This window comes from Apiospora kogelbergensis (genome assembly GCF_038363985.1).
Source record: "Apiospora kogelbergensis strain CBS 113332 chromosome Unknown utg000005l_segment0_segment0, whole genome shotgun sequence".
Lineage (NCBI taxonomy): Eukaryota > Fungi > Ascomycota > Sordariomycetes > Amphisphaeriales > Apiosporaceae > Apiospora > Apiospora kogelbergensis.
In genome coordinates, this window is record NW_027117422.1 from 4,529,599 (window position 1) to 4,548,954 (window position 19,356).

The following is a 19,356-nucleotide window of genomic DNA, read 5'->3' on the forward strand; positions in this document are numbered from 1 at the left end:
GTTCCCCTCCTTAACTCCTTGCAAACAGAGGAACCCGTGGGAATGGTATCAAGCGCGACCTTGACCCTCGCGTATAGTAGTAGTAAAGAAAAACAAGTTGCTGTTCGGCTCGTTATCGGGAGTCACGCTTACTCTCGCGAGACATCACGGCCATAGACCTTGGCCTTGACCCAGTCCAGAGCGACCAGAACACGGTTGCGAGCTGGAAAAGGTGTCAGTAACATGTCTTTGATATATATAAAAGTGGGAAAGGGTTACTCACTGCTGAAGCACATGCTCAAGTAGGCACTTCTCCAGAACAGGTAGGTCAGCTTGCCTCCAGAGGCAAGGTTGCCGTTTAACCAGGCAACATCGGCAACGGCCTTTTCGCTGCCGATATAAGCCAGACTTCCTTGGTGAGAGTAGTGGAAGGGCTTAATGTCCTTGACTCGACGAAGCTGACGCTCCGTTGACTCGATCTCTTGGACAATCTGAGCAGAGTTGCCAGGCTGCACGTTCAGAGTGGAGCTCAACTCGTGGACCTTGGACTCAAGAGCCTCGGTCTTGGCCATGTTGTTGAAGAGACGGGCAAGGAATGCGCCTTCCTGGGAGGCCACCTGGGCGGTAGGTGCGTATCCGGCCACGGCACAGTCACCGACGGCCCAGATATCACGGGCACCCTGGACGACAAGGTACTCGTTGACAGCAAGACCGCGACGAGAATCCTTCTGCGCCGGGATCTGGCTCATGAGATCCTTGACCAGGGGTCGGAGAGCGTTACCAGTAGCCCACACGAGCAGGCCGTAAGGGATCCTGGCCAGCTCTTTCTTGCCGTCAGGGCGGGTAATCTCGGCCTCGATGTACTTGTCGGTGACGTTCTTGACCATGGTCTTGGTCATGATCTCGATTTTCTCCTCCTTGAAGGTGCTCTCGGTGTAATCAATCAGCTGCTTGCTGAACATGGGCAGCACATTAGGCAGGGCCTCGACAAGAGTGACCTTGAAGCTATCGGCAATCCCAGGAACCAGCTTCTTGATATCCTCGTCGAAGAAGTCGCGGAGCTCTCCAGCAAACTCGACACCAGTGGGGCCACCACCGACGACGACCATGTGCATCAGGCGTGAGATCTCTTCAGGCTTTTGGTCCTTGAAACCGGCGGTCTCAACACAGTCCATGATCTTAGTGCGGATCGCCTGGGCATCCTTGATCTCCTTCAGGAAACAACTATTTTCGCGGACACCAGGAATGCCAAAGGTGGCGTTTTCGGCACCGACACCAACAACCAACATGTCGTAGGGGACCTCGGTCACGTGGACGTCGCCCTTGATGTCGCTGTTATCGGAAATCTTAATAACCTTACGTTCAGCGTCGATGTGGGTGCATTCGGCTTCGTAGTACATGGCAGAAGCCTTCTTGGAGCGGAGGATCTGGCGGACGGGCTCCATGATGGAGCGGTGCTCGATGTTGCCGGTCGTGCATGATGGCAGGAGAGGGGTGAAGAGGAAGTAGTTGCGTGGAGAGACGACAATGACATTGTAGTTTTCCGTATCGAGCTTCTTCAGGAGCGCGACGGAGCCCCAGCCGGTACCTTTGTTGCGTGACACACGTCAGTACAAAGATCATCAATCACATGCGTGCTTACATCAACCAGGGCCGAGAAAACCGAGCAACAAAGTCGAGTCAATTGGGAAGCTTGGTGGCCGAACTTACCGAGAATGACCAAGTTCTTCTTGCTGGGGTCGGGGGTGAACTGGCCATCGGGGTGACGAGAGGTGTAGCCATCGTAGATGACATAACCAATGGAACCGAGGACGTAGAGGTAGGTCAAGCGCCAGGCCCAGCGAAAGTAGCGGAATTTGCGAGGCTTCTTGACGGGGGCGACGTCGGCGTAGGCACGTCGAGCTTGTCGCGATAAGCTCAAGGTAGGGCGGGCGGTCTTGGATGTGAGGTTGGAGGCGAGCAGGAGGCTTCTGCGCGTAGATGACGTCGACAGCCTAGCGATAGATGCGACTGTGGGAACTGCAGAGAGCTGTCTCTGGGCAGCCCTGAGGCCAAGCTGGGGACCAGCAAGCCGGGTCAGAGCCCTGGAGGTGGAAGCCATGACACCAATTGGCCGTGTTTGAGGGAATAACGAATAATCACGAGGATTCTGGAATGAAATACACTTTCCGGGAGCGAGGGTTTAGGATTTTCGAGAACAGAAGAAATAATTCTGTCAGGGCGGGCGAGCTGCTGAGTCAATGGATGATGAGCGACTTTGCGACGGAGTGGGCCAGGCCAGGCAAAAGTGGACTTTGGGGCTTTTGGGACTTCGGACTTGGAAAAAAGAGAAACAGCAAAGACGTAGTCACGTAGTATCAACGTAGTGCTCGAGCTGAGCTGGGACGGCCCTGGGATTCCAAACCAAAAGGCTGGAAGAACCGGGTCTCGCTCGTCTGACTACTGGGAGATAAGAAAAAGAAGAAAAAAGGACAGTCACGCATATGTAATCCGAGATGTTTCTTATCTGTGCAACCTACGGACGGACACGACACAACCTTCCGCTCCCTCAAACTCCCCTTCACCCATTTCTGAGCACCAGGGGAATATCGTATTTTTCTCCATTCCCCCGAGTTGTTAGCACTCCTGTGACGGAGGAGGAGTATGCCCTGCAGCCCTGGTCGGTCGGTCGGTCAGTAGGGTAAGGGGAGCAAGGGAGCAAGGGAGCAGGGGAGCAGGGGAGCTTAACGATGATTGCTTACCAGCCAGCTAAGACTTACTTAATGGGCCTTGGCGTCCGTTCAACTTTTCAGTGGGCCTCGTTCCCGCTAAAGGAAGGAAGCTACGACTTGCTGGGCTCTTGGCTGCCGCACACTGGAATTGCAGGTCATTTCGAACACTGGAATTCCAACCCTAGTCGAAGCTGACGATAATTAACGAACCGAACTTCTCACTACATAGGACACCTTTTTCACGGTTGATAGGTGGCCCGAAGAGGCGGTGGTGAAGGAGTCCGTCTGGCCCGTACCTGCACGAGAAACCTATAAATACATACCATGCATGCATGGTCTGAGTGTGAGTGTCCTTGTTTCACCGCATTGTCGCCATGTATGCAGGAGATTTGGTTGATCAAGCTGGCGACAACGGATTCTGGCTCCCTTTTCCCTATTAATATTCACCAATGTTCTACATATATCTCTTGTGGCCCCTATAGATGGTGTCTATATCGTGCTAATTGCTGAACTACTTGCCCCGAACAAACAAGTCCAGCGCAGACCAGCACGCGCCCATCCTCCAGCCACTAGTGAGCTCAGGACAGACGGACGCTACTGTTAGTGTCTGATAGGGTGACCCAAAAATGCATTATTGGTAGCGCCAGCACGCTGCAGTATTGTGCATCTGATGCAGCCAACCGGCCAGGAGGCGGACGGCTTGACGGGTACAAAGTGTTTCTCGACGTTGTACGGAGTATATCAGAAAACGACGGGGGGCCCATGGCAGGCTTTCGGGGGTTTTTGCGGTCAAGATAAACGCACAGTACAACCTATATTGCCGAAGCCAGGAGCTGCGGTTGCATACGTACGCATGCAACATATCGAGGAACCGCAACGGAAAGAGTTCCGAGCCTCGGATGAAGGAAGTCGGTGTGCGCCGGAGGCTGGCAAACTTGACATGAGGGAGCTGATTGGTTCGGAGCCTGGCCAGAGATCTGAGGTCGCGTTGGCTGACTTAACATGACGAAACCCGAATTACGGGAGTGTTGGTCAATGCCCACGTGTATCAATACGTATTTTGGAGCTGCTGCACACATGACGTACCAAAGTCCGCGTCGGACAAAAAAAGAGAAATCTGGGGCCTAGGCGATGTTGCATTCAGCACGATCCAGATCCAACTGGATCTAACTTTTGTTGTTTGCACAGGTCAGGAAAGAAGCGCCGAGCAGAGGGACAATGTGGATGTGGCCGCGACCTCGATAACCCAGCAGCCAGATGTACGTACAGCTCATAGCAGGTTTCATAGCACGCCGAGGGACGACCGACCCGGCGGTCCGGTATGTGCTTTAGAAAGGAAATAGAGTTATTCGCCAGGCGATAGGCGAGAAGCGAGAAGTAACCAGTGGGTCATCCCAGATTCGCGAGTTCGGGCACTTTGCGCGGTGCGGATGAGTCGGTTTGCTGTGCGGCCAGTAAAGATCGCTCGCTACCAGATCGGGACCCGAGCATGTGGACATATCGACTGTATGAATCATGTTTCTGTTAATTACCTAGTAGCATCAAGACCTGTCTGACTGGTAGAGGCAGGAATTCATCGTAGCCACCATCTCCCTGGTCTTTCTGTCGGAAAAGTTTACGGGGGCCGCCCGGCTCACATCCCGACCGACGACGAGAACCACAACGTTCTTCCAGTACCTTGGTGGCCAAGGCCTCGCTTGCATGAGCCGAATCGCTCCAATATTTTCGGAAAAGGCCGGTCGCCTCCAGCCGCAACCGGTCACACATGACGTAAACCCCGTCGGCGTAGGTGGCAGCGATTCTTCCGGTACACCCAGTGCGCCCAGCTCTCGACGTGGTGAGGCCAACGCCAGCCGTCCACCGGGCCGTGACCCGCTTCCAGGACGTACGACGCTTTGATCCGGAGAATGTCATCGTCAGACATCAGTCATTTGAGGAAGATGTCGCGGATCTGCTTGTTTGCTATTCCAAGTCCATTTTCCATAGCCCAGAGTGATCTGCCGCTGCCGCCATCAGGGCGACAGTGACGACCCAATACAAGCTAAGAATGCTCCTTGTAGGCCTTTACCTGAACTATCTGTCGTACGTTGCCCAGTCCCTGCGGCAGTATGGTATGAATGGTAGCCGTATCGACGTCACCGTATCCCTTATGTCACAAGCCCCAGTCAAGATGATCATGGTACATGATCTCGTCGTAAGATATTAATATTATGCTATCAATTTCTTGATAACTACGCACCAAAAATCATTACAACTAAAAAAGTAACTTAGTAAGACGGCTTCAACTAGATGTCATTGACACACCTTATTTGCTCATTCTACCAGGGAGCTCGGCTCGTAAAGAAGGGGCGTTGTCTCTCGAAATGCAGTCTTAGCTTTCGTGACAATGGGAATACGCGATATAAGTTACAATAAATCTCAAACCTGCACAGCGCTCAACCCGGCACACCTTTTGATGTGTTACGCGGATGATAGCGTCTGGTTGAGCAGAGGCTCAGCCCGGCTTCGTAAACAAACCTGATGGCAGGGTTCAACATTAGAACAATGAAGCAGTGCAGTAGCCCAGAGAGACTCCCGTAGTGACCAAGATCCTGGTGCCGTAGGCCTCTGGCGGAGGGTTTTGTATAGAAGCGGACACGACAAGACTGTCTCGCAACGACGAGACACGCGGCAGTGTGGAAAGCACCAGCCGTGTTAGCCCGTCAAGGAATCATTCTACAGCACTTGGCCGAGGATCTCGGGGTTATTTTAACCTCGTAGCGTGGTATTTATAGAGAAAGGTGTCGAGAGATAGCGAATATACTGATGTTGTGGTTAAAAGAAAATACGGGATAGACATTCAATGGGCTTCTAATTCCATATATGTACAAATCTCGAAAGAAGGGGACATTCAAGCAGCCCAATACACACAGGACTGACCAATGACGAACACGATTCCCATGAGATAGCCAACCGACAATGAAAAGTGCTGGTCTTGCTCAATGTACACTGAATGTACTTGTAGCCGACAATTCATCTCCCCCTCTTTTCGATTCATCTCTCTCCTAAGGTTCTAACAGGCTTGCCTGGTAATCAAAAACAAAATATTGGGAAGAGCAAATATTTTTCAAACTCATCACGATCTGTGTAAGCTTAATGACATGTTCGTTCTGGATAGTTACTCGGCGAAATCCTTTGCCCTTCGAATACTTGCTGTACCAGCCCTTGCAGATATAGCTCATCTATAATCAAGCCCTCAGAGCGACTGCTTGATAAAATAAAGATAAGTTTTTATAGTAAAGGAGAAAGTAGAGTGGACAGGTTAGAGGAAAGAAGATTGGGAGAGAACTGGGCTGCTCATGTTGACGCCTATTGGAATAGGGGCCGAAGAATATCCTTTTTTCTTCTCCATGAAGCTTGATCCCCCAAGTGATTTCTGCAACTGCCAATGTACACAAGAAATTTTCGAGGTTTCAGTAATGTTATGAATATTGTTGATAGGTTGACAGCGTATATTGAATTGTCATCTAACGGCCACAAGCACTACGGAAATGACCAAGGTATAGGAAACAGACCTTTCGAATAGATCTCGGTGGCGACGACCACCAATATGAGTACAAGTCGGTCCCAAATTTCATGTACGTGGCATAAATATCGGTGTCAGCTTGGAAAGAATATACTGTCATTGTTTATTTTGGTTCCGTATAGAGTATTAGCCCCTAGTAACCACCAAAGACATGCGCAAGTGACCCCTAAGGCCACACAATTCTATTTCAGTATCATCCTTGCTAACTAATCTACATCTGCTGGAAGATATCACGAGCGCAAAGCTAGCATCTTCTTTGAAGGGAAAAGGGGTTCGGACGGGCGCTTACCGGCTGGTCCGAGTGATCCAAATTGATTAGAGAGCTACTACTGAGTGAACTACCAACAAAGATTCACCCATGCTCATGTCCGCGTTTCAAGGTGGCCCTTGCTTTCCTTTCGACGTCCACATAATCTCAACCTCAGCCATTTCCCTCATTATCCCCAAGTAGGAGTCGTTTTGCCACAGTGGTGGGTGCGTCGGGTCAACTAGAAGCCTGCCGGTGGTGGGCCCATCAATATGCACGAGGGTTCAGATGGCACTGGCGTGGCATGATAGCTCAATTGTCCCGCGGGCTGGCGTTGGGTTCCCTGACCATAGCGAACAGCTTTATCGCAGTGCCCTCGTCGTCGCATTCGAGCTCCTTCGCGAAGCGGAAGCCGAAGCGGCCGTAGATTTGCATGTTTGGCCTGTCGCGGCTCGACTCGAGGTAACAGTTCATACCTTCGGCATCGGCTTGGCCAGTAACAGCCTTCATCAATTGCCGGCCCACACCTTTGCCTTGGGCCTCGGGAACGACGACCATGATGTTGAGGAAGTAGTAGCCGCGGGGGTCGGTCCACACGGATGACTGGACCTTCGCTTGGGCTTCTTTCCAGATGTAATATCGCTGCATGTGGCAAGAGATCAGTAAGGTGTGGAAATACTCCTTATCAATCGCGATCAATGGGGGTTTCAGCCGGGCACGAGATGAGCCTAGTTGGGTTAGGTAGATTGGTAGGCTAGGGTTGCTGTTTCCACCACTGCGGGAACCACTCTTGATTGACATCTAAACGGAAGGCATTGCGGAGGCCAAAGTTGTTCGGACCTCCGGAGTGCTTAGCATGCCGCGGACCGTGATCTGCCAAACAACGGAAACGAAACAACCAGGACTTACGTTCACGATGAGACCTCCGCGGCCGTAGAAGAGGTTCATCGAGACCTGATTCAGCCAGAGCCTCCAGTCCTCCAGCCAATCAGCCCAGCTCTGGGGTTTGCCTGCTGTCTGGGGTTTGAGCCAACAAGCGACACCGAGGACTTGGTCACTGCCCTCTTCCTTGGCTACGTGGAAGATGCCATTGCGCATACCCCATCGACACCGGATGGCCAGGGAGACCGCGTTGCGCTGGGTGCTGAACTGGATTGATGGCGGTTAGCGTTTGCAGTATTGCGGTATGGCAACTATCGTCGAAGGTATTTGTCAAGATCTCGAGAGTCACGAGCATGCGGTGATCCCGTACTGCAAATCTTGCAATCAATCTTGATCTGCAGCCAAGAGCCAGGTGGTAGAGAGTCAGTAGCAAATAAATTTGATCGGTCGTCTTCTGCAATGGCGCGGCTCGTTGTAGGTTTTCAGATCTGCAGGGGATCCACGATGTGAAACGGGATTGCTGTCTTGGCGTGGAACATCTGGGGACATCTGGGAACAGACAGGAACGGACAGGAACAAGACAGGCCAAGGTCGGGTTTCCCGACGAACGTCAGGCGCCTCAGCGCTGGGCCAAACCAAACACGCCATAAGACCTACATTGGCTTTATCAAACACCCAATTGTTGTAAGGGTCGTCCGCGAATGCTACCCTTGAAACAGACGTCGTTAGCCACGCTACGATCGGGCCCGGACTGGCCACAGTCCCGTGTGCACGCAGAAGGGTCGAAAACTTCCATGTTTTGAACGAAGCGGGATGAGAAACCAATCGGACGTACGTACTGAATAGCTCGCACTGCACCAGGTACGTCGGCTTCCGTCAGAGCCGTGACGCGGATTGGCATGGTGATGGCAGAACAGAGGAGGCAGCGAAACGAATGCTGGAAGGAGAGATGGGGGAACTTTAAGCGATTTTAGACAACAAGCACAAGCACAAGCCATAGACAGGTACAGGTGGTGATGATTAGCCGAGGGCGGCAGGAGGCTTCACAGCACCTTACTTGAGAAGAGGTTAATATATTGAAATGTTTCATTAACTGAGGCTCTATACCTGTCACTCTGTTGGTCGAAGGGAACGAAAGAAAAGAAGCTTTGCACGAGATCACATTATTATGTAACGAGATTCAATGGTTTAATCGCCAAGAAGATTGAACACAGCCGATCTACCAGGTTGCTGGCCGGGTACTGAAGTAGTTTGCGGGGATGACCGCTACCTATACTATGTAATAGTGTTCAGTGTGTTCAGTGGCTCTGCTGCGCCAATAAAGTGTTCATGCCATTTGTAGGCTTCCACGGCTCCCACGGCTTCGGAATCAGCTTCGGAATCAAAGCCTTATCTGACGTTTCTCCCATCAAAACCAACTTCACCCGAAACCATCGGTGCTGCTCAAAAAAAACCATGAGATGCTACCCACCTGGTCACCAGTGTCATCATCCCATTGCTCGCATTACCCGTCTTGTTTCTGCGTCACGTCACACTGCTTTCATGGGATGATACGGGCCAGGTCCAGGCTGCTTAGGGCGGGAAACTAGGCACGAGTGTGCTATAATTCGGTTCATCATGATGAGGCATTAGCCATGTAGGTGCACTAAGCAGCACACTTGGCACTTTGTGCTTGGTATATTCTGCAACGGGGACCACGGCTTCTGCCACGGCTGTCGGTGCATTTGGGCTACTGCCAGTACTACTGCTACCCTGGCGGGCTGGCAGGCTGGGAATGATTCGCCCGCCGGAATCTGAAAGGCCCGTTCAGATGGCATTTGAAACCTGCCGCCCCGCCACGGATCCCTGCTGAGACGCTACAACCTGGACTACGGCGTCGCAGGTTACCTCATACGGGCAACCAGCGCGAGCCAAAGCCCAAGCCCAAGCGACGCTGCAGGCTGTCAGGCTTGCCAGACGGTAGACCATCACCACTAAGCGACACAGCTGTGACAGTAACAGCGGCCCCTGGAAACCTGCCGGGAGGAGTCTCCAACCTATACCCTCTGTCGGGCCAATCGCAAGAGAGAATGGGCAGAGCGAGCGACCAGCACGCAGCGCTGCAACGCTGCAATGTTCGGAAGCCGGGATTCAGCGCACGATTGAGATGCCCAGAGATGCCACGGCTGTTGAGGTCTGGCTTGGGGGAGGATTTTTACAGTTTGATTGGCCATATCGGCGCCTTGTACTGGCTAGGTGCCTGGTGCATGGCTGTCATCGACTACCCTTCTACCCTTCCACGCCAGCCAGCCCAGTCGTTCTGTCCAGGGTTCCCTCCTCGTTGCCGTGCGCGCGCCGGCACGCTCGCAGCCCTGGTCCCGGACACCGCACGAGATGGATAACCCTGCCATCTTGCCGTCGCAGTGACGGACAATGTGCCCTCGCCAAGCCTAGAGCACTCTTTCTCTCGGTAACAGTAGCATCGGACGGGCCCTTTACACGCAATAAAGTGGATTGGGCGTGCACGGCCAGGAACGAGCCAGCCAGGAAGCCAGGCCAGACACACCAGACAGAACCAGACACCAGACACAAGACCCCGTTGCCTCTCCTCGCACCCCCTGGTCCTGCCCCGAAGGGATCTCACCCAGGGCCATCTTCATGCTCTCCAGCAGCAGGCCCGTCTCCATAGCCCATGATTTACACATCTGAGGCACATCCTCCCACACCATACACTCTTCTTCACTTCTCACCTTTCCCCTTCAACCCTTCCATTCCCTCGTTTCTCAAGGCAGGCCTTTGATTTTCCGACTCACTTGCCCCTAGTCTTGGGTGTTTTTATTCCATTCTTCGTGATACTGGCTTGGTTCCTGTTAATTTTCTTACCGTATAGAAGTACCTACTCGTACTCTGTCGTCACTCGTTTTATTTCCCTACCACCGGCAATGTATTAAAGTCGAAGAGCGTTTTATTTGTATTTGGAACAAGCGCCCGTGACGGAGGTTGCTGCAGTTGGGAGAAAAAGAGAATGCCCACCGGCCTAGAAATGGCACCACTCAACGAGAAAGCACAGCTGCTGAGGAGGTGGCTGGACGACTTGCCCCCGATTGATGAAGGCGCTGCTGCTCAGGTCATCAGCGCCAACCACGATTCCATACAAGCACGCGACGACGAAGGAAAAGACGTCAATCGGCACCTGGAAGTATACCAGGACGACTCGTCGAATGATGGATCTTCAGATAGTGGTAAAGGTCCACCCAACAAGAACAAGAAGACCTCTTCGTTATGGCTATCAACACCTACAACCCTGCCAACTCAAACGACGTCAATGGTAGGCCCGCCAGTCAGTGCGACCAACACCAAAATCGCTACAGGCCCTACCATAACATCGACTATGCGACCCAACCCCGTTCAGTCAACCATGCGACCTTCCAGCGTGGTAGAATCCACCAGTATAGTCTTGAGCACGGAGGTGAGTGACTTTTGCATCACCATTCGAGATGTAAGGAACCGTCTCGCTAACAGAGCGTAGATTGCGACCAAGACGACATGGGTATCCGTCCCCATCGTGACGACGGCTCCACTGTTGGATCCTATCACAAGCCAGCCGCGTAAGGGAATCGACCAGCCTACTACAACGTCGGCAACAGCTCTACCTCAAGTCACCGGCGAACGGGAATATGAACCCAGCCGGCACAGAAACCAGAGCAACAACAGCCTGGACGAGACAGGAGAGCACGCACTGATTGCCGCTGGATCAATAGGTATGAAATCTAAGACTGCGCGCCCAGTCCAGTGAGTGAATTTGGCTGACCACTCCATTAGGAGCCTTCATCCTGGTGTGCTTCGTCTCTTGGATTATATATCGTACCCTGAAGAAGCCAGGTAGTTCAGGCCCCGAGCTTTGGAGCAAACTTCGTGGTCGCAAATCGCCGGACAACGAGCAGGGAGGCATGAACTCGATGCAAAATGCCGGCTACTACGGCGACGAGAAGATCATGCTCGCACGGTCGAACACGGGACGCTCTCAACAGACTATGATGCAACGGCCCATGGCACCTGGCTCTGTAGTCATGATCCCCGCCGAAGAATACGCAACCCTGACTAAGAACCAGGCTTTGACATTGAGCGACTACAACTCGACTATGAGATCGCGAATGCCCGATGCCTACTTCAACCAGTCCGAGCTGGCACGACAACCGTCTGACGCCTACGACCCGGCGCAACGGCAGGCTTATCGTGCCAGCGACTTATCATCGCTGTCTTCGGGCTTCGGAGACGGCGACATCATCGTCCCCGAATCGGCGCTCAAGCCCCCGCCACAACCCAGCAACATGACGCTGCAGCCGCCGGCCGCCGCTGGTCGATTCTCGTGGATGAGCCGGCGAGCGGGAGAGCGAGACACGGTCTACACGGCAACCAGCGAGGACCGGCCAGCGCGATACCGGAGCGTCAACAGCTGGGTCAACCAGCAAATGGGGCGTATCAAGCGCGCCGACGAGCGCAAACAGCCGGACGACGGAACGCCGCCGGTCCCCGGCATCCCCAACCCGGCGACCAGTTCGCATTTAACACCGGCCGAGTCTCGGTGACAACAAGGCTCAAGATCGTCGACATCTAGATAATACGACGTGGACCTAGACTTTAACGATTCGGGTGATGATTGGTGGACTGTACGCGATAGACATGCACAGTGTACCACTGTTTCTATTCTGCTAACCTGTATATACATACAACTTATATTGTTGAGAGGTGGGGGGACAGAGAGAGGGGTCGAGATAGAAAGAGGAAGGGAGGAGGGATGGTGAAGGTTCAACTCTTGGTCTGGGCAGGCCTGGTGCCATGTAGAGGGATGCCTGCGGTGTTATATTTCCTCGCTGGTAACCTTCTACCACATGGGTACTCAGTCACGAGACGAACCGCGCACATACATACAAACACATATACTTGGGGAGGCCTGATGGAAGGCATCGCGAGGACTGCGATGGCGGACATTCAGGAGGATCTAAGTCGTACGTACAAATAATCCAAACCAATTGAATCCTCGATGCTTTGTTTCCCCCCTCGAGTGGACTTCCCCGCGTGCAAGCCGGTGCATCAGATTTTCTAAACGATTGATTATCTACTTGGCGGATCATATTGGCGATCCCCTCTCATGGCTAAACCCCTGGCACCTTGGCTGTGAGTTTTTGTGAGACGGCGAAGAGGGGCCCTCCGCAGCGCGTCTTGACCTGCGACGACAAGCCAAGAAGCGAGCATGTTTCTCCCCCTTGGTGGCTATTCTGGATGATATACTTCACTCACCTGCACGAGCCGAGACGTTCAAGCCCGGTCCGCAATAATCATGTTTACTGGGGTTCTTGGTATCTTGGGGGATGGGCGATGAGGGAGAGAAAGTCTGGGGATTCAAAGGATCGAGAGCTGACTAACAAGCATACGCAAGATGCTCCGCCGGGCACCCCATAGCCTCGGAACTCCTTTTTCATTCAATATTTTTGAAGTGCTTTTGCCGATCATGATAGCTACGGCATTTCATTTCGCCGGACGCGCGTACCGACAATCACTGCCCGAAGCTGAATGGACCTGTCCCTTTGACCTTTGAGTACCTACGAGTTACATGCTGATGAGAGAAGCAAGAAGTTTACTGAAGTTCAAGTTGTTCGGTTGGGGTCGTGGAGTGGGTTGGTGTGCCAAGTCTGGCATTTACAAAAATAGCACTGCCCGGTCGGGAGCTGAGGTTGGCCGGGCCAATCAGTGGCGAGGCGAGTTGCCGCATGCATTGAAGGGGGGGTTGTGGCTTAGCGTTGGCAACCAGTGACGACAGCAGCTGCACATTCCTGTAAGACACTCGCTGGCTCCAGTCTTGCAGTGGGCAAAGTCACCCGATCGCCCCAAACAAGCTGCTGCATGCCCTGGAGCAGCTGCATCCCCTCCCCCATCTTGCCATATCCCACCAGAACCATGGAATGCTCGCCTCTTCCTGTCGTCAAGCCCACTTCTGTGCAGGCTTCTAGATTGATGATCCTTCTTCTTCTTCTTCTAGGAAGCAAACAATTCAAGACTCGTCCATTCGTTGATTGAATCCATGCTGTTGTTGTTGTCGTCGTTGTCGTAACCATCCCAACCTTTTTTTGTCCGTACACTGTTCCTGCGCCGTCCGCCCTAAAACTAAAGCTGCGCAGTTTCACCATCTGTTGGCACAGCCTCGCGCGGATCCAATCCCGAGATTCGTCAGCCCAGTCGTTGACGCCCCGAGGAGGCTTTCAGAGCTTTTCTCTTCTGGTCTTTCGAGTCATTGATTTACCTATTATAACCTTCTTTCGTTTCAAATCGCTGTCCTCGGTGCGAGACGACCTGTTGTAGAGTTCATTGTCCCACTATCACAAGCGTTTCGGACTCTGAGTGTAGTCGGACTCAGATCCCCCGCCCATTCACTACCACTTTCGTGCCTGCTATTGGTTTCCTCCTTCCCACCCAGGCATTCCTGTAAAGCCAGCTTGACTTCCGACTGGAGAACCAACCATGCTCGACGAGAACCTGCCCACCTTTTTCTCCCGCTCAGCGTCCGAGAACCCGCTCTCGACCGTTGTCTACTTTACTCAGAACGGCTCCGAACCAGCTCCCGAGTACACCTTCCGACGGCCCAACCCGCAACAGCCCGAGTCCAAGAACAAGTTCGCCGTGGCCCTGGGGGACGCTTTCGGTCAGGATGTCATCTTTGCCGAGGTGCTCATCGAGCCTGAATGGCAGCAGCCTACATTATCCGCCGCCGAGATCCGCGCCCAGAATGGCATTCTGCCTGCCCCCGTACCGCTCATCCCCGACGGCTTCGTCATCCAGTTGTACAACCCGGACCAGCAGGTCGCCGTGAAGGGCGAGAAGAGCACATGGACGGGCAAGGAGTCGTGGGAGTTCGAGCTGCCCCAGCAGAGCTTTCGCATGCCGTCGGCCTCGAAGCTAGACCAGCAGCAGGGTGACCCGGTCGCGAGCGAGCTGACCCCAAGATCTGCTTCAAGTGGAAGCGCGACAGCAAGTTTTCCAAGGACATGACATGTTATCTGACGGGCACGTCTCTGGCGGGCAAGAAGAGCAAGGACCCGGACATTACCATCGCGCTGTACAAGCAGGGTCGCGAACCCGGCCTCACTATCTACGAGCCCAACCTGCGGAGGGTGGATGTCGAGGACCGCAAGGGGCTGGAGGTGGTGTTGCTGCTGGGAGCGGAGACCATCCGCGATATCTTCCTGTTCCCCAGCAGAGACTCTTTCAACATCGTGGGTGCCCCACCCCCAGCTCGACGAAAGAACTCGCGGCCCATTCCGTCTTCGTCCTCTCCCAAGCCAGTCTCTTCTAGCAGCGTGACGCACACCATGAGCGGCGGTCTCGGAAACGTGCCGCCCGCGGCGGCCGCCAACAACGCAGCTCCCCCAACGAGGCGGCAGACGGAGATCGACGCCGAGACCAAGCGTCTGCAGGCCATGGTTGAGCAAGAGGAACGCGAGCGCGAGAAACGCGACAAGGAGGAGCAGAAGCGCATCAAGAAGATGCTCGAGGAGGAGGACAAGGAGCGCCGCCGCCGCGACGCCGAGATTGCTCAGGAGACAGAACGGCTGCGGAGGGAATACGGCGTGCAGGGGCAGGATATCGATGCCCAACGGCCCCCTCAGCCTCATCTACCGCCTAGGCAACCGCAGCAGTTGCATCCCAATGGCGCCGCGGGTGGGTTGGCGCAGCAGCCGCCCCCCGCGGCCCATGAGCGCGGAGCCGCCGCACAATGCACAAGGCGGGCTCAGCAGTTGGTGGCACGGTCGCGGCGGAGGGTCGTCCGGGCTGGGCCCGTCAAGGAGGAGGGGCGAGAGCGTTGGGGGTACGAACAAGGTTCAGAAGAAGCAGAGCGTGTTCTTCTAATCTTCGGAGAGGGTAAGGGGAGAGAATTATGACGATGATATCCTGAGGGGTTTGGGTTGGCTTCTTTCATCTGGAGGAATCTGCATAGCGTGGCTTTTTCTTCAGAAGAGACGGCGTTCAGGGGGGGTCCAAGGTCAAGGGCTTAATGTTTATGAATGTGTACTTGAAGGTAGAGATGTGTCTGCTTGCTCTGATTTGCTATAGACATAATGAATGATGTTATGAATTTCAATAACTTGCCAGTGGCTTCTTGTTGTGGTAAAACCTTTTGTGAGTGGTTCTTCTTACCTTTGACTCGGCTCCTGTGCCGTATTTGGTCTATTTTGTGCCGAAGTCGCCCTCAAGACCAGTTACCCCTTTTCTGCTCCGGGCGTATCTTGATTACCGAGAGAACCTTACCGTATCAGTCACTCCATGAGTTTTCGAGGGAAAGAGCTCGTTCGGTTGCAAGTCGCGGAGGGAAGTCGCGCGAATAGGGGAACGACACTGTCCGAACCTCACAACCCCATGCATTCTCGTACTCTGGCACTCGATTCACTTCCTTCAAGGCCTCTATTCACTGGTCACTCATGTCCTTGCAGACACCTGCTCTTTTTCACCATCCTCCTTCACCCCGGATTTCAGATATTCACTTCATTTCTGTAACGGGGCGTCAGTCATGTTCCACCGTACCCAGTAGATCTCTTCCCTCATAACATTCATCACCTTCCAATACTCTTGAAGTTCATCTAGTATTGAGGTATTCATTTACTCTGCTCTTCTACTCTCCAACGTCGAATCTCGTTTTCATCCCAGGCGTTCTTCCTCCCATTACTCTTCACGCCCATTCAATATCAAACCAGTTCGTTCTCTCTTCTCTTACCTTCACATCTCGATCGCCGATGTGTCTGTCTCTCTGTCTCTCCCTTCGTCTTCATAACCTCCCACAAGAACATTCTCCTTCAGTAACACTCTTCAGGCCCATTCAATATTGATCGGCTTCGTTCTTTCTATTTTAACCTCTCCCCATCTCGGTCGCCGAGACGTCATTTCTCTCTCCTCCCCCACAACCTACTTTAAGAAAGGCTCCGTCCTTCAGCAATACTGCCCACCATCAGACCACATCTACTTGTCAACATCATGTCTTTGGTCACGCCCCCCAAGAAGATCTTCGGCGGTGTCATGCTTGCCACGACAAGCCACTATGTCGACCCGAGAGGTCGCACCGGCTGGGCCGATGTAGACATTGCCCGCTACGTCAAGGCCTGGGGTGGAAGTTTCTCGTTTGAGCTGAACGATTCCGTTACACACCTGATCGCTCTGCCCCAGGACCTCGATGCGAAGCCCCGAAGCGCCCAGGGTAAGTTGATACTAATCTCGTCCATTCCTTCCCAGGCTTATTCATTTTGTACCTACGTAGTGACTTCCGCCCTTAAGCGCAAGAAGCTTAACATCGTCCATCTGGATTGGTTTGAGGACTCGATTATCGAGGGTCGCAAACTAAACCCCAAGGACTTTCAACTTGCTCGCAATGGCCGTCCACTTACGGAATTAGCCGAGGTGAAGCGCCTCAAGGCAAAGAAGAAGACCGAGAAGGACAACGAGTTGGCGAAGAAATACGTCGATCCTAGACTCTTCCACGCGTACACTGATGAGACGTTCTTCACCTACGAGATCGTTTTAACTAAAGGAGATATGGGAGAGAGATATTGTCAGACGGTGGGTTTCTTCATTCACCCTTCGTGACTCACCCGTACTTACTTTTTCATAGCTCTTCGAGTCTAATGCCGAGCCGCATACGTATACAGTCGGACGTATCTACCAGGTTAAGAAGGGTGCCCGGGGTAACTACGAACGTATGAGATGCCCCCAGGCCGGTACCGCGTTCGAGGCCGCCTTCGAGGAGTTCGCCAGCTTCTTCGAGGATAAGACGGGTATCGCCTGGAACGACCGCGTCGTTTTCAGGAAGGGCAAGGGTCACGTCGCGGGCGATAGATTCGTCTACGAGCTCCCGGTAAGTCTGCGTGTAGATGGAGAAGTGAGATTATACTGACGATTCACCGGGAACTATTAGACCGGTGGTAGGCCAATTGGCTTGATCAAGGGTGAGGTTGCAGATAACAACGCAATCGATGGCGACAACGACGACAGCGGTGCCTCTAATACTGAGGAATTGCATGGACCGAAGGAGGAGAACCAGGACGGTAATGAGAAGCACGACGACGAGGATTCGGCCATGGGACTCGACGATGATGATGACCACAGTGGCACGGGTGATGGAGAGGATGCTACCAACAACGCGGTGTCTGGCAACGGCGAAGACGAGGGTTACGCATCGATGTAAGCTGCCTCGGATGGGCATGAATATTGTATGAAAATCGTCGTCACTCACACATCAATCATCTGGGGGGACTTACGTATCTTCTGCATTGGTTTTATTTTGTTCTTAGTTGCGATGACTTTATCTACTTCATAGTGCGTTCACAACGCCAGTCTAATGACAGACACTTATCGGAAATGCTTGAGAAGATCGTAATAGTGGGTTGAATCTTACGAAAATGTGGCTTTGAACGCTGCGAATACATATATGCATAGGTATCATCGTCAAGTCGTGTGTCCCTCTCTCCCTTCCCAAACGCCGTTTTGTGGTATCGGACTACTTTTACATCTTTGTCTCCTGCCTTCTCTCTCCCTATCCCATCCCTCCATCCTCCCCGGCTAAACCTTGGGGGTCGAAGTTGCCAGCCTTAAAAGCGCAGCTTCGGAAAGGCAAACACGATCAAGAGCGCGAGGAGCCACATGCCCGCAATGGTGGCCATGAGGATGTAGCGGCCGATCATGCCGCGGCCCTCGCTCATCTTGCGCAGGGTGCCCATGCGGCGGGCGGCGGCCTCGAGCCCGCGCTCGTTCTTGTCGAGGCCCGTGCCGGCGGCGTCGAGGACGTCCTTCTCCTCCTCGAGCGACGTGGCGAAGGCGCGCGACGAGCTCTTGAGCGCCGACGCCATGCCCAGCAGCGACTCGGTCAGCTTGTCCTGCTCGTCGCGCTGGTGGTCCAGGATCGCCTCCGTCGTGGCCGTCGTAGAGAGCGCCGTCGTGGCCGACGACGGCGTGTTGCCGAAGAGCTGGTTCCGGGCTGTCGTGTCGGCCGTGTCGGCTCCTCCTGCTTGTGATGCATCGACCGCACCCTTGCCGCGGGGCCGCACGGTCTGCGATGTGGCGGTGCCCGACTGTTCCATGGCCCTCGATGCTGCTGTTGTTGTCGTCGGCTGCATCGTGGCAGTAGGCTTCGTTTGCGGCGCTTGTGTGGTTTGGGGCACATGTAGAACCGTGATCTCCGCCTCGTCATCCTCGTCTCCTTGCTCGGACGAGACGTCGCGTCCCGTGTCGCCGCGACCGGCACCGTTGCGTCTCGAATCGGGGCTATCGCTCGGCGTATGTATGATCCCGGCCAGCAAGTCCTCCTCTTCGTCGTCATCGCTATCCTCGTCCTCTTCGTCGCTGTCTATGCTCAGTTCCTCCAGCTCGCGCAGGCGCTCGGTCAGCTGCTCGAAGATCTCCCGTTTGCGGTTCAGGTCAGCCTGCATGTCCTGGCGGCGGGCGTGGACTTTGACGCTGGACGCATCCTGCTCGACCTTGGTGAGGAGGGTACGCGCATATTCGAGGTTCTACGAGGCAGGTTCGTTGTGTTAGTCGGTCGGTGCCGAGGAAGCAGAAGAGGGGCAGAGAAGCGGGCTACGTACGATGCCGACTTTGTTGCGTTCGTATTCGCTGGTACGTAGGCGTCGCTCTTGCTCGGCACTGGCCTGCAGTATGTTCTGCTGCAGGCGCGCAAGCAGGCGGTTCAGGTCGGTCAGGGAGTCTGGGTTGGAGACACTCCGGCGTGGCGTCATGGGTGCTTGTGTAAGGCGAGCCATGGCGATGGCGATGGTATGCGACGATGGGGATTGGAGGGAGGTGTATGTGCACACGGAAACGGATCGACTGGTGTCTAGGCCAGTGAATTGGAGGAATTGTTTTGTTTACGTGGCTTTCGTCCCGACGGACATGTCGAGGATCCCTTCAATAAAGTTGGCAGTTGGTGGTGTCATCAGCAAAGCCGACGTGTCGTG

General features: G+C 53.8%; 6 protein-coding genes across 6 annotated transcripts; 3 read left to right on the forward strand and 3 right to left on the reverse strand.

The window, feature by feature from the left end:
• Positions 1–128: 128 nt before the first annotated feature.
• PG998_008094 (uncharacterized protein) lies at positions 129–2,080 on the reverse strand (the record flags this gene model as incomplete). The annotated part of the gene is made up of 3 exons (XM_066874910.1): positions 129–202; positions 263–1,567; positions 1,690–2,080. 3 exons carry the CDS (start codon positions 2,078–2,080, stop codon positions 129–131), a joined length of 1,770 nt encoding a protein of 589 aa, XP_066730855.1.
• A 4,734-nt stretch (positions 2,081–6,814) lies between these two features.
• On the reverse strand, positions 6,815–8,285 carry PG998_008095 (uncharacterized protein; the record flags this gene model as incomplete). Its single annotated transcript, XM_066874911.1, has 4 exons — positions 6,815–7,144; positions 7,412–7,651; positions 8,042–8,135; positions 8,224–8,285. 4 exons carry the CDS (start codon positions 8,283–8,285, stop codon positions 6,815–6,817), a joined length of 726 nt encoding a protein of 241 aa, XP_066730856.1.
• A 2,103-nt stretch (positions 8,286–10,388) lies between these two features.
• PG998_008096 (uncharacterized protein) lies at positions 10,389–11,952 on the forward strand (the record flags this gene model as incomplete). The annotated part of the gene is made up of 3 exons (XM_066874912.1): positions 10,389–10,832; positions 10,893–11,124; positions 11,186–11,952. 3 exons carry the CDS (start codon positions 10,389–10,391, stop codon positions 11,950–11,952), a joined length of 1,443 nt encoding a protein of 480 aa, XP_066730857.1.
• A 1,930-nt stretch (positions 11,953–13,882) lies between these two features.
• On the forward strand, positions 13,883–15,300 carry PG998_008097 (uncharacterized protein; the record flags this gene model as incomplete). Its single annotated transcript, XM_066874913.1, has 2 exons — positions 13,883–14,341; positions 14,383–15,300. The coding sequence occupies 2 exons, from the start codon at positions 13,883–13,885 to the stop codon at positions 15,298–15,300; spliced, it is 1,377 nt and encodes a 458-aa protein (XP_066730858.1).
• Positions 15,301–16,387: 1,087 nt separating this feature from the next.
• Positions 16,388–17,591, forward strand: PG998_008098 (uncharacterized protein; the record flags this gene model as incomplete). Its single annotated transcript, XM_066874914.1, has 4 exons — positions 16,388–16,607; positions 16,668–16,966; positions 17,019–17,261; positions 17,322–17,591. 4 exons carry the CDS (start codon positions 16,388–16,390, stop codon positions 17,589–17,591), a joined length of 1,032 nt encoding a protein of 343 aa, XP_066730859.1.
• A 403-nt stretch (positions 17,592–17,994) lies between these two features.
• Positions 17,995–19,161, reverse strand: PG998_008099 (uncharacterized protein; the record flags this gene model as incomplete). The annotated part of the gene is made up of 2 exons (XM_066874915.1): positions 17,995–18,912; positions 18,988–19,161. 2 exons carry the CDS (start codon positions 19,159–19,161, stop codon positions 17,995–17,997), a joined length of 1,092 nt encoding a protein of 363 aa, XP_066730860.1.
• Between the last annotated feature and the right edge of the window lie 195 nt (positions 19,162–19,356).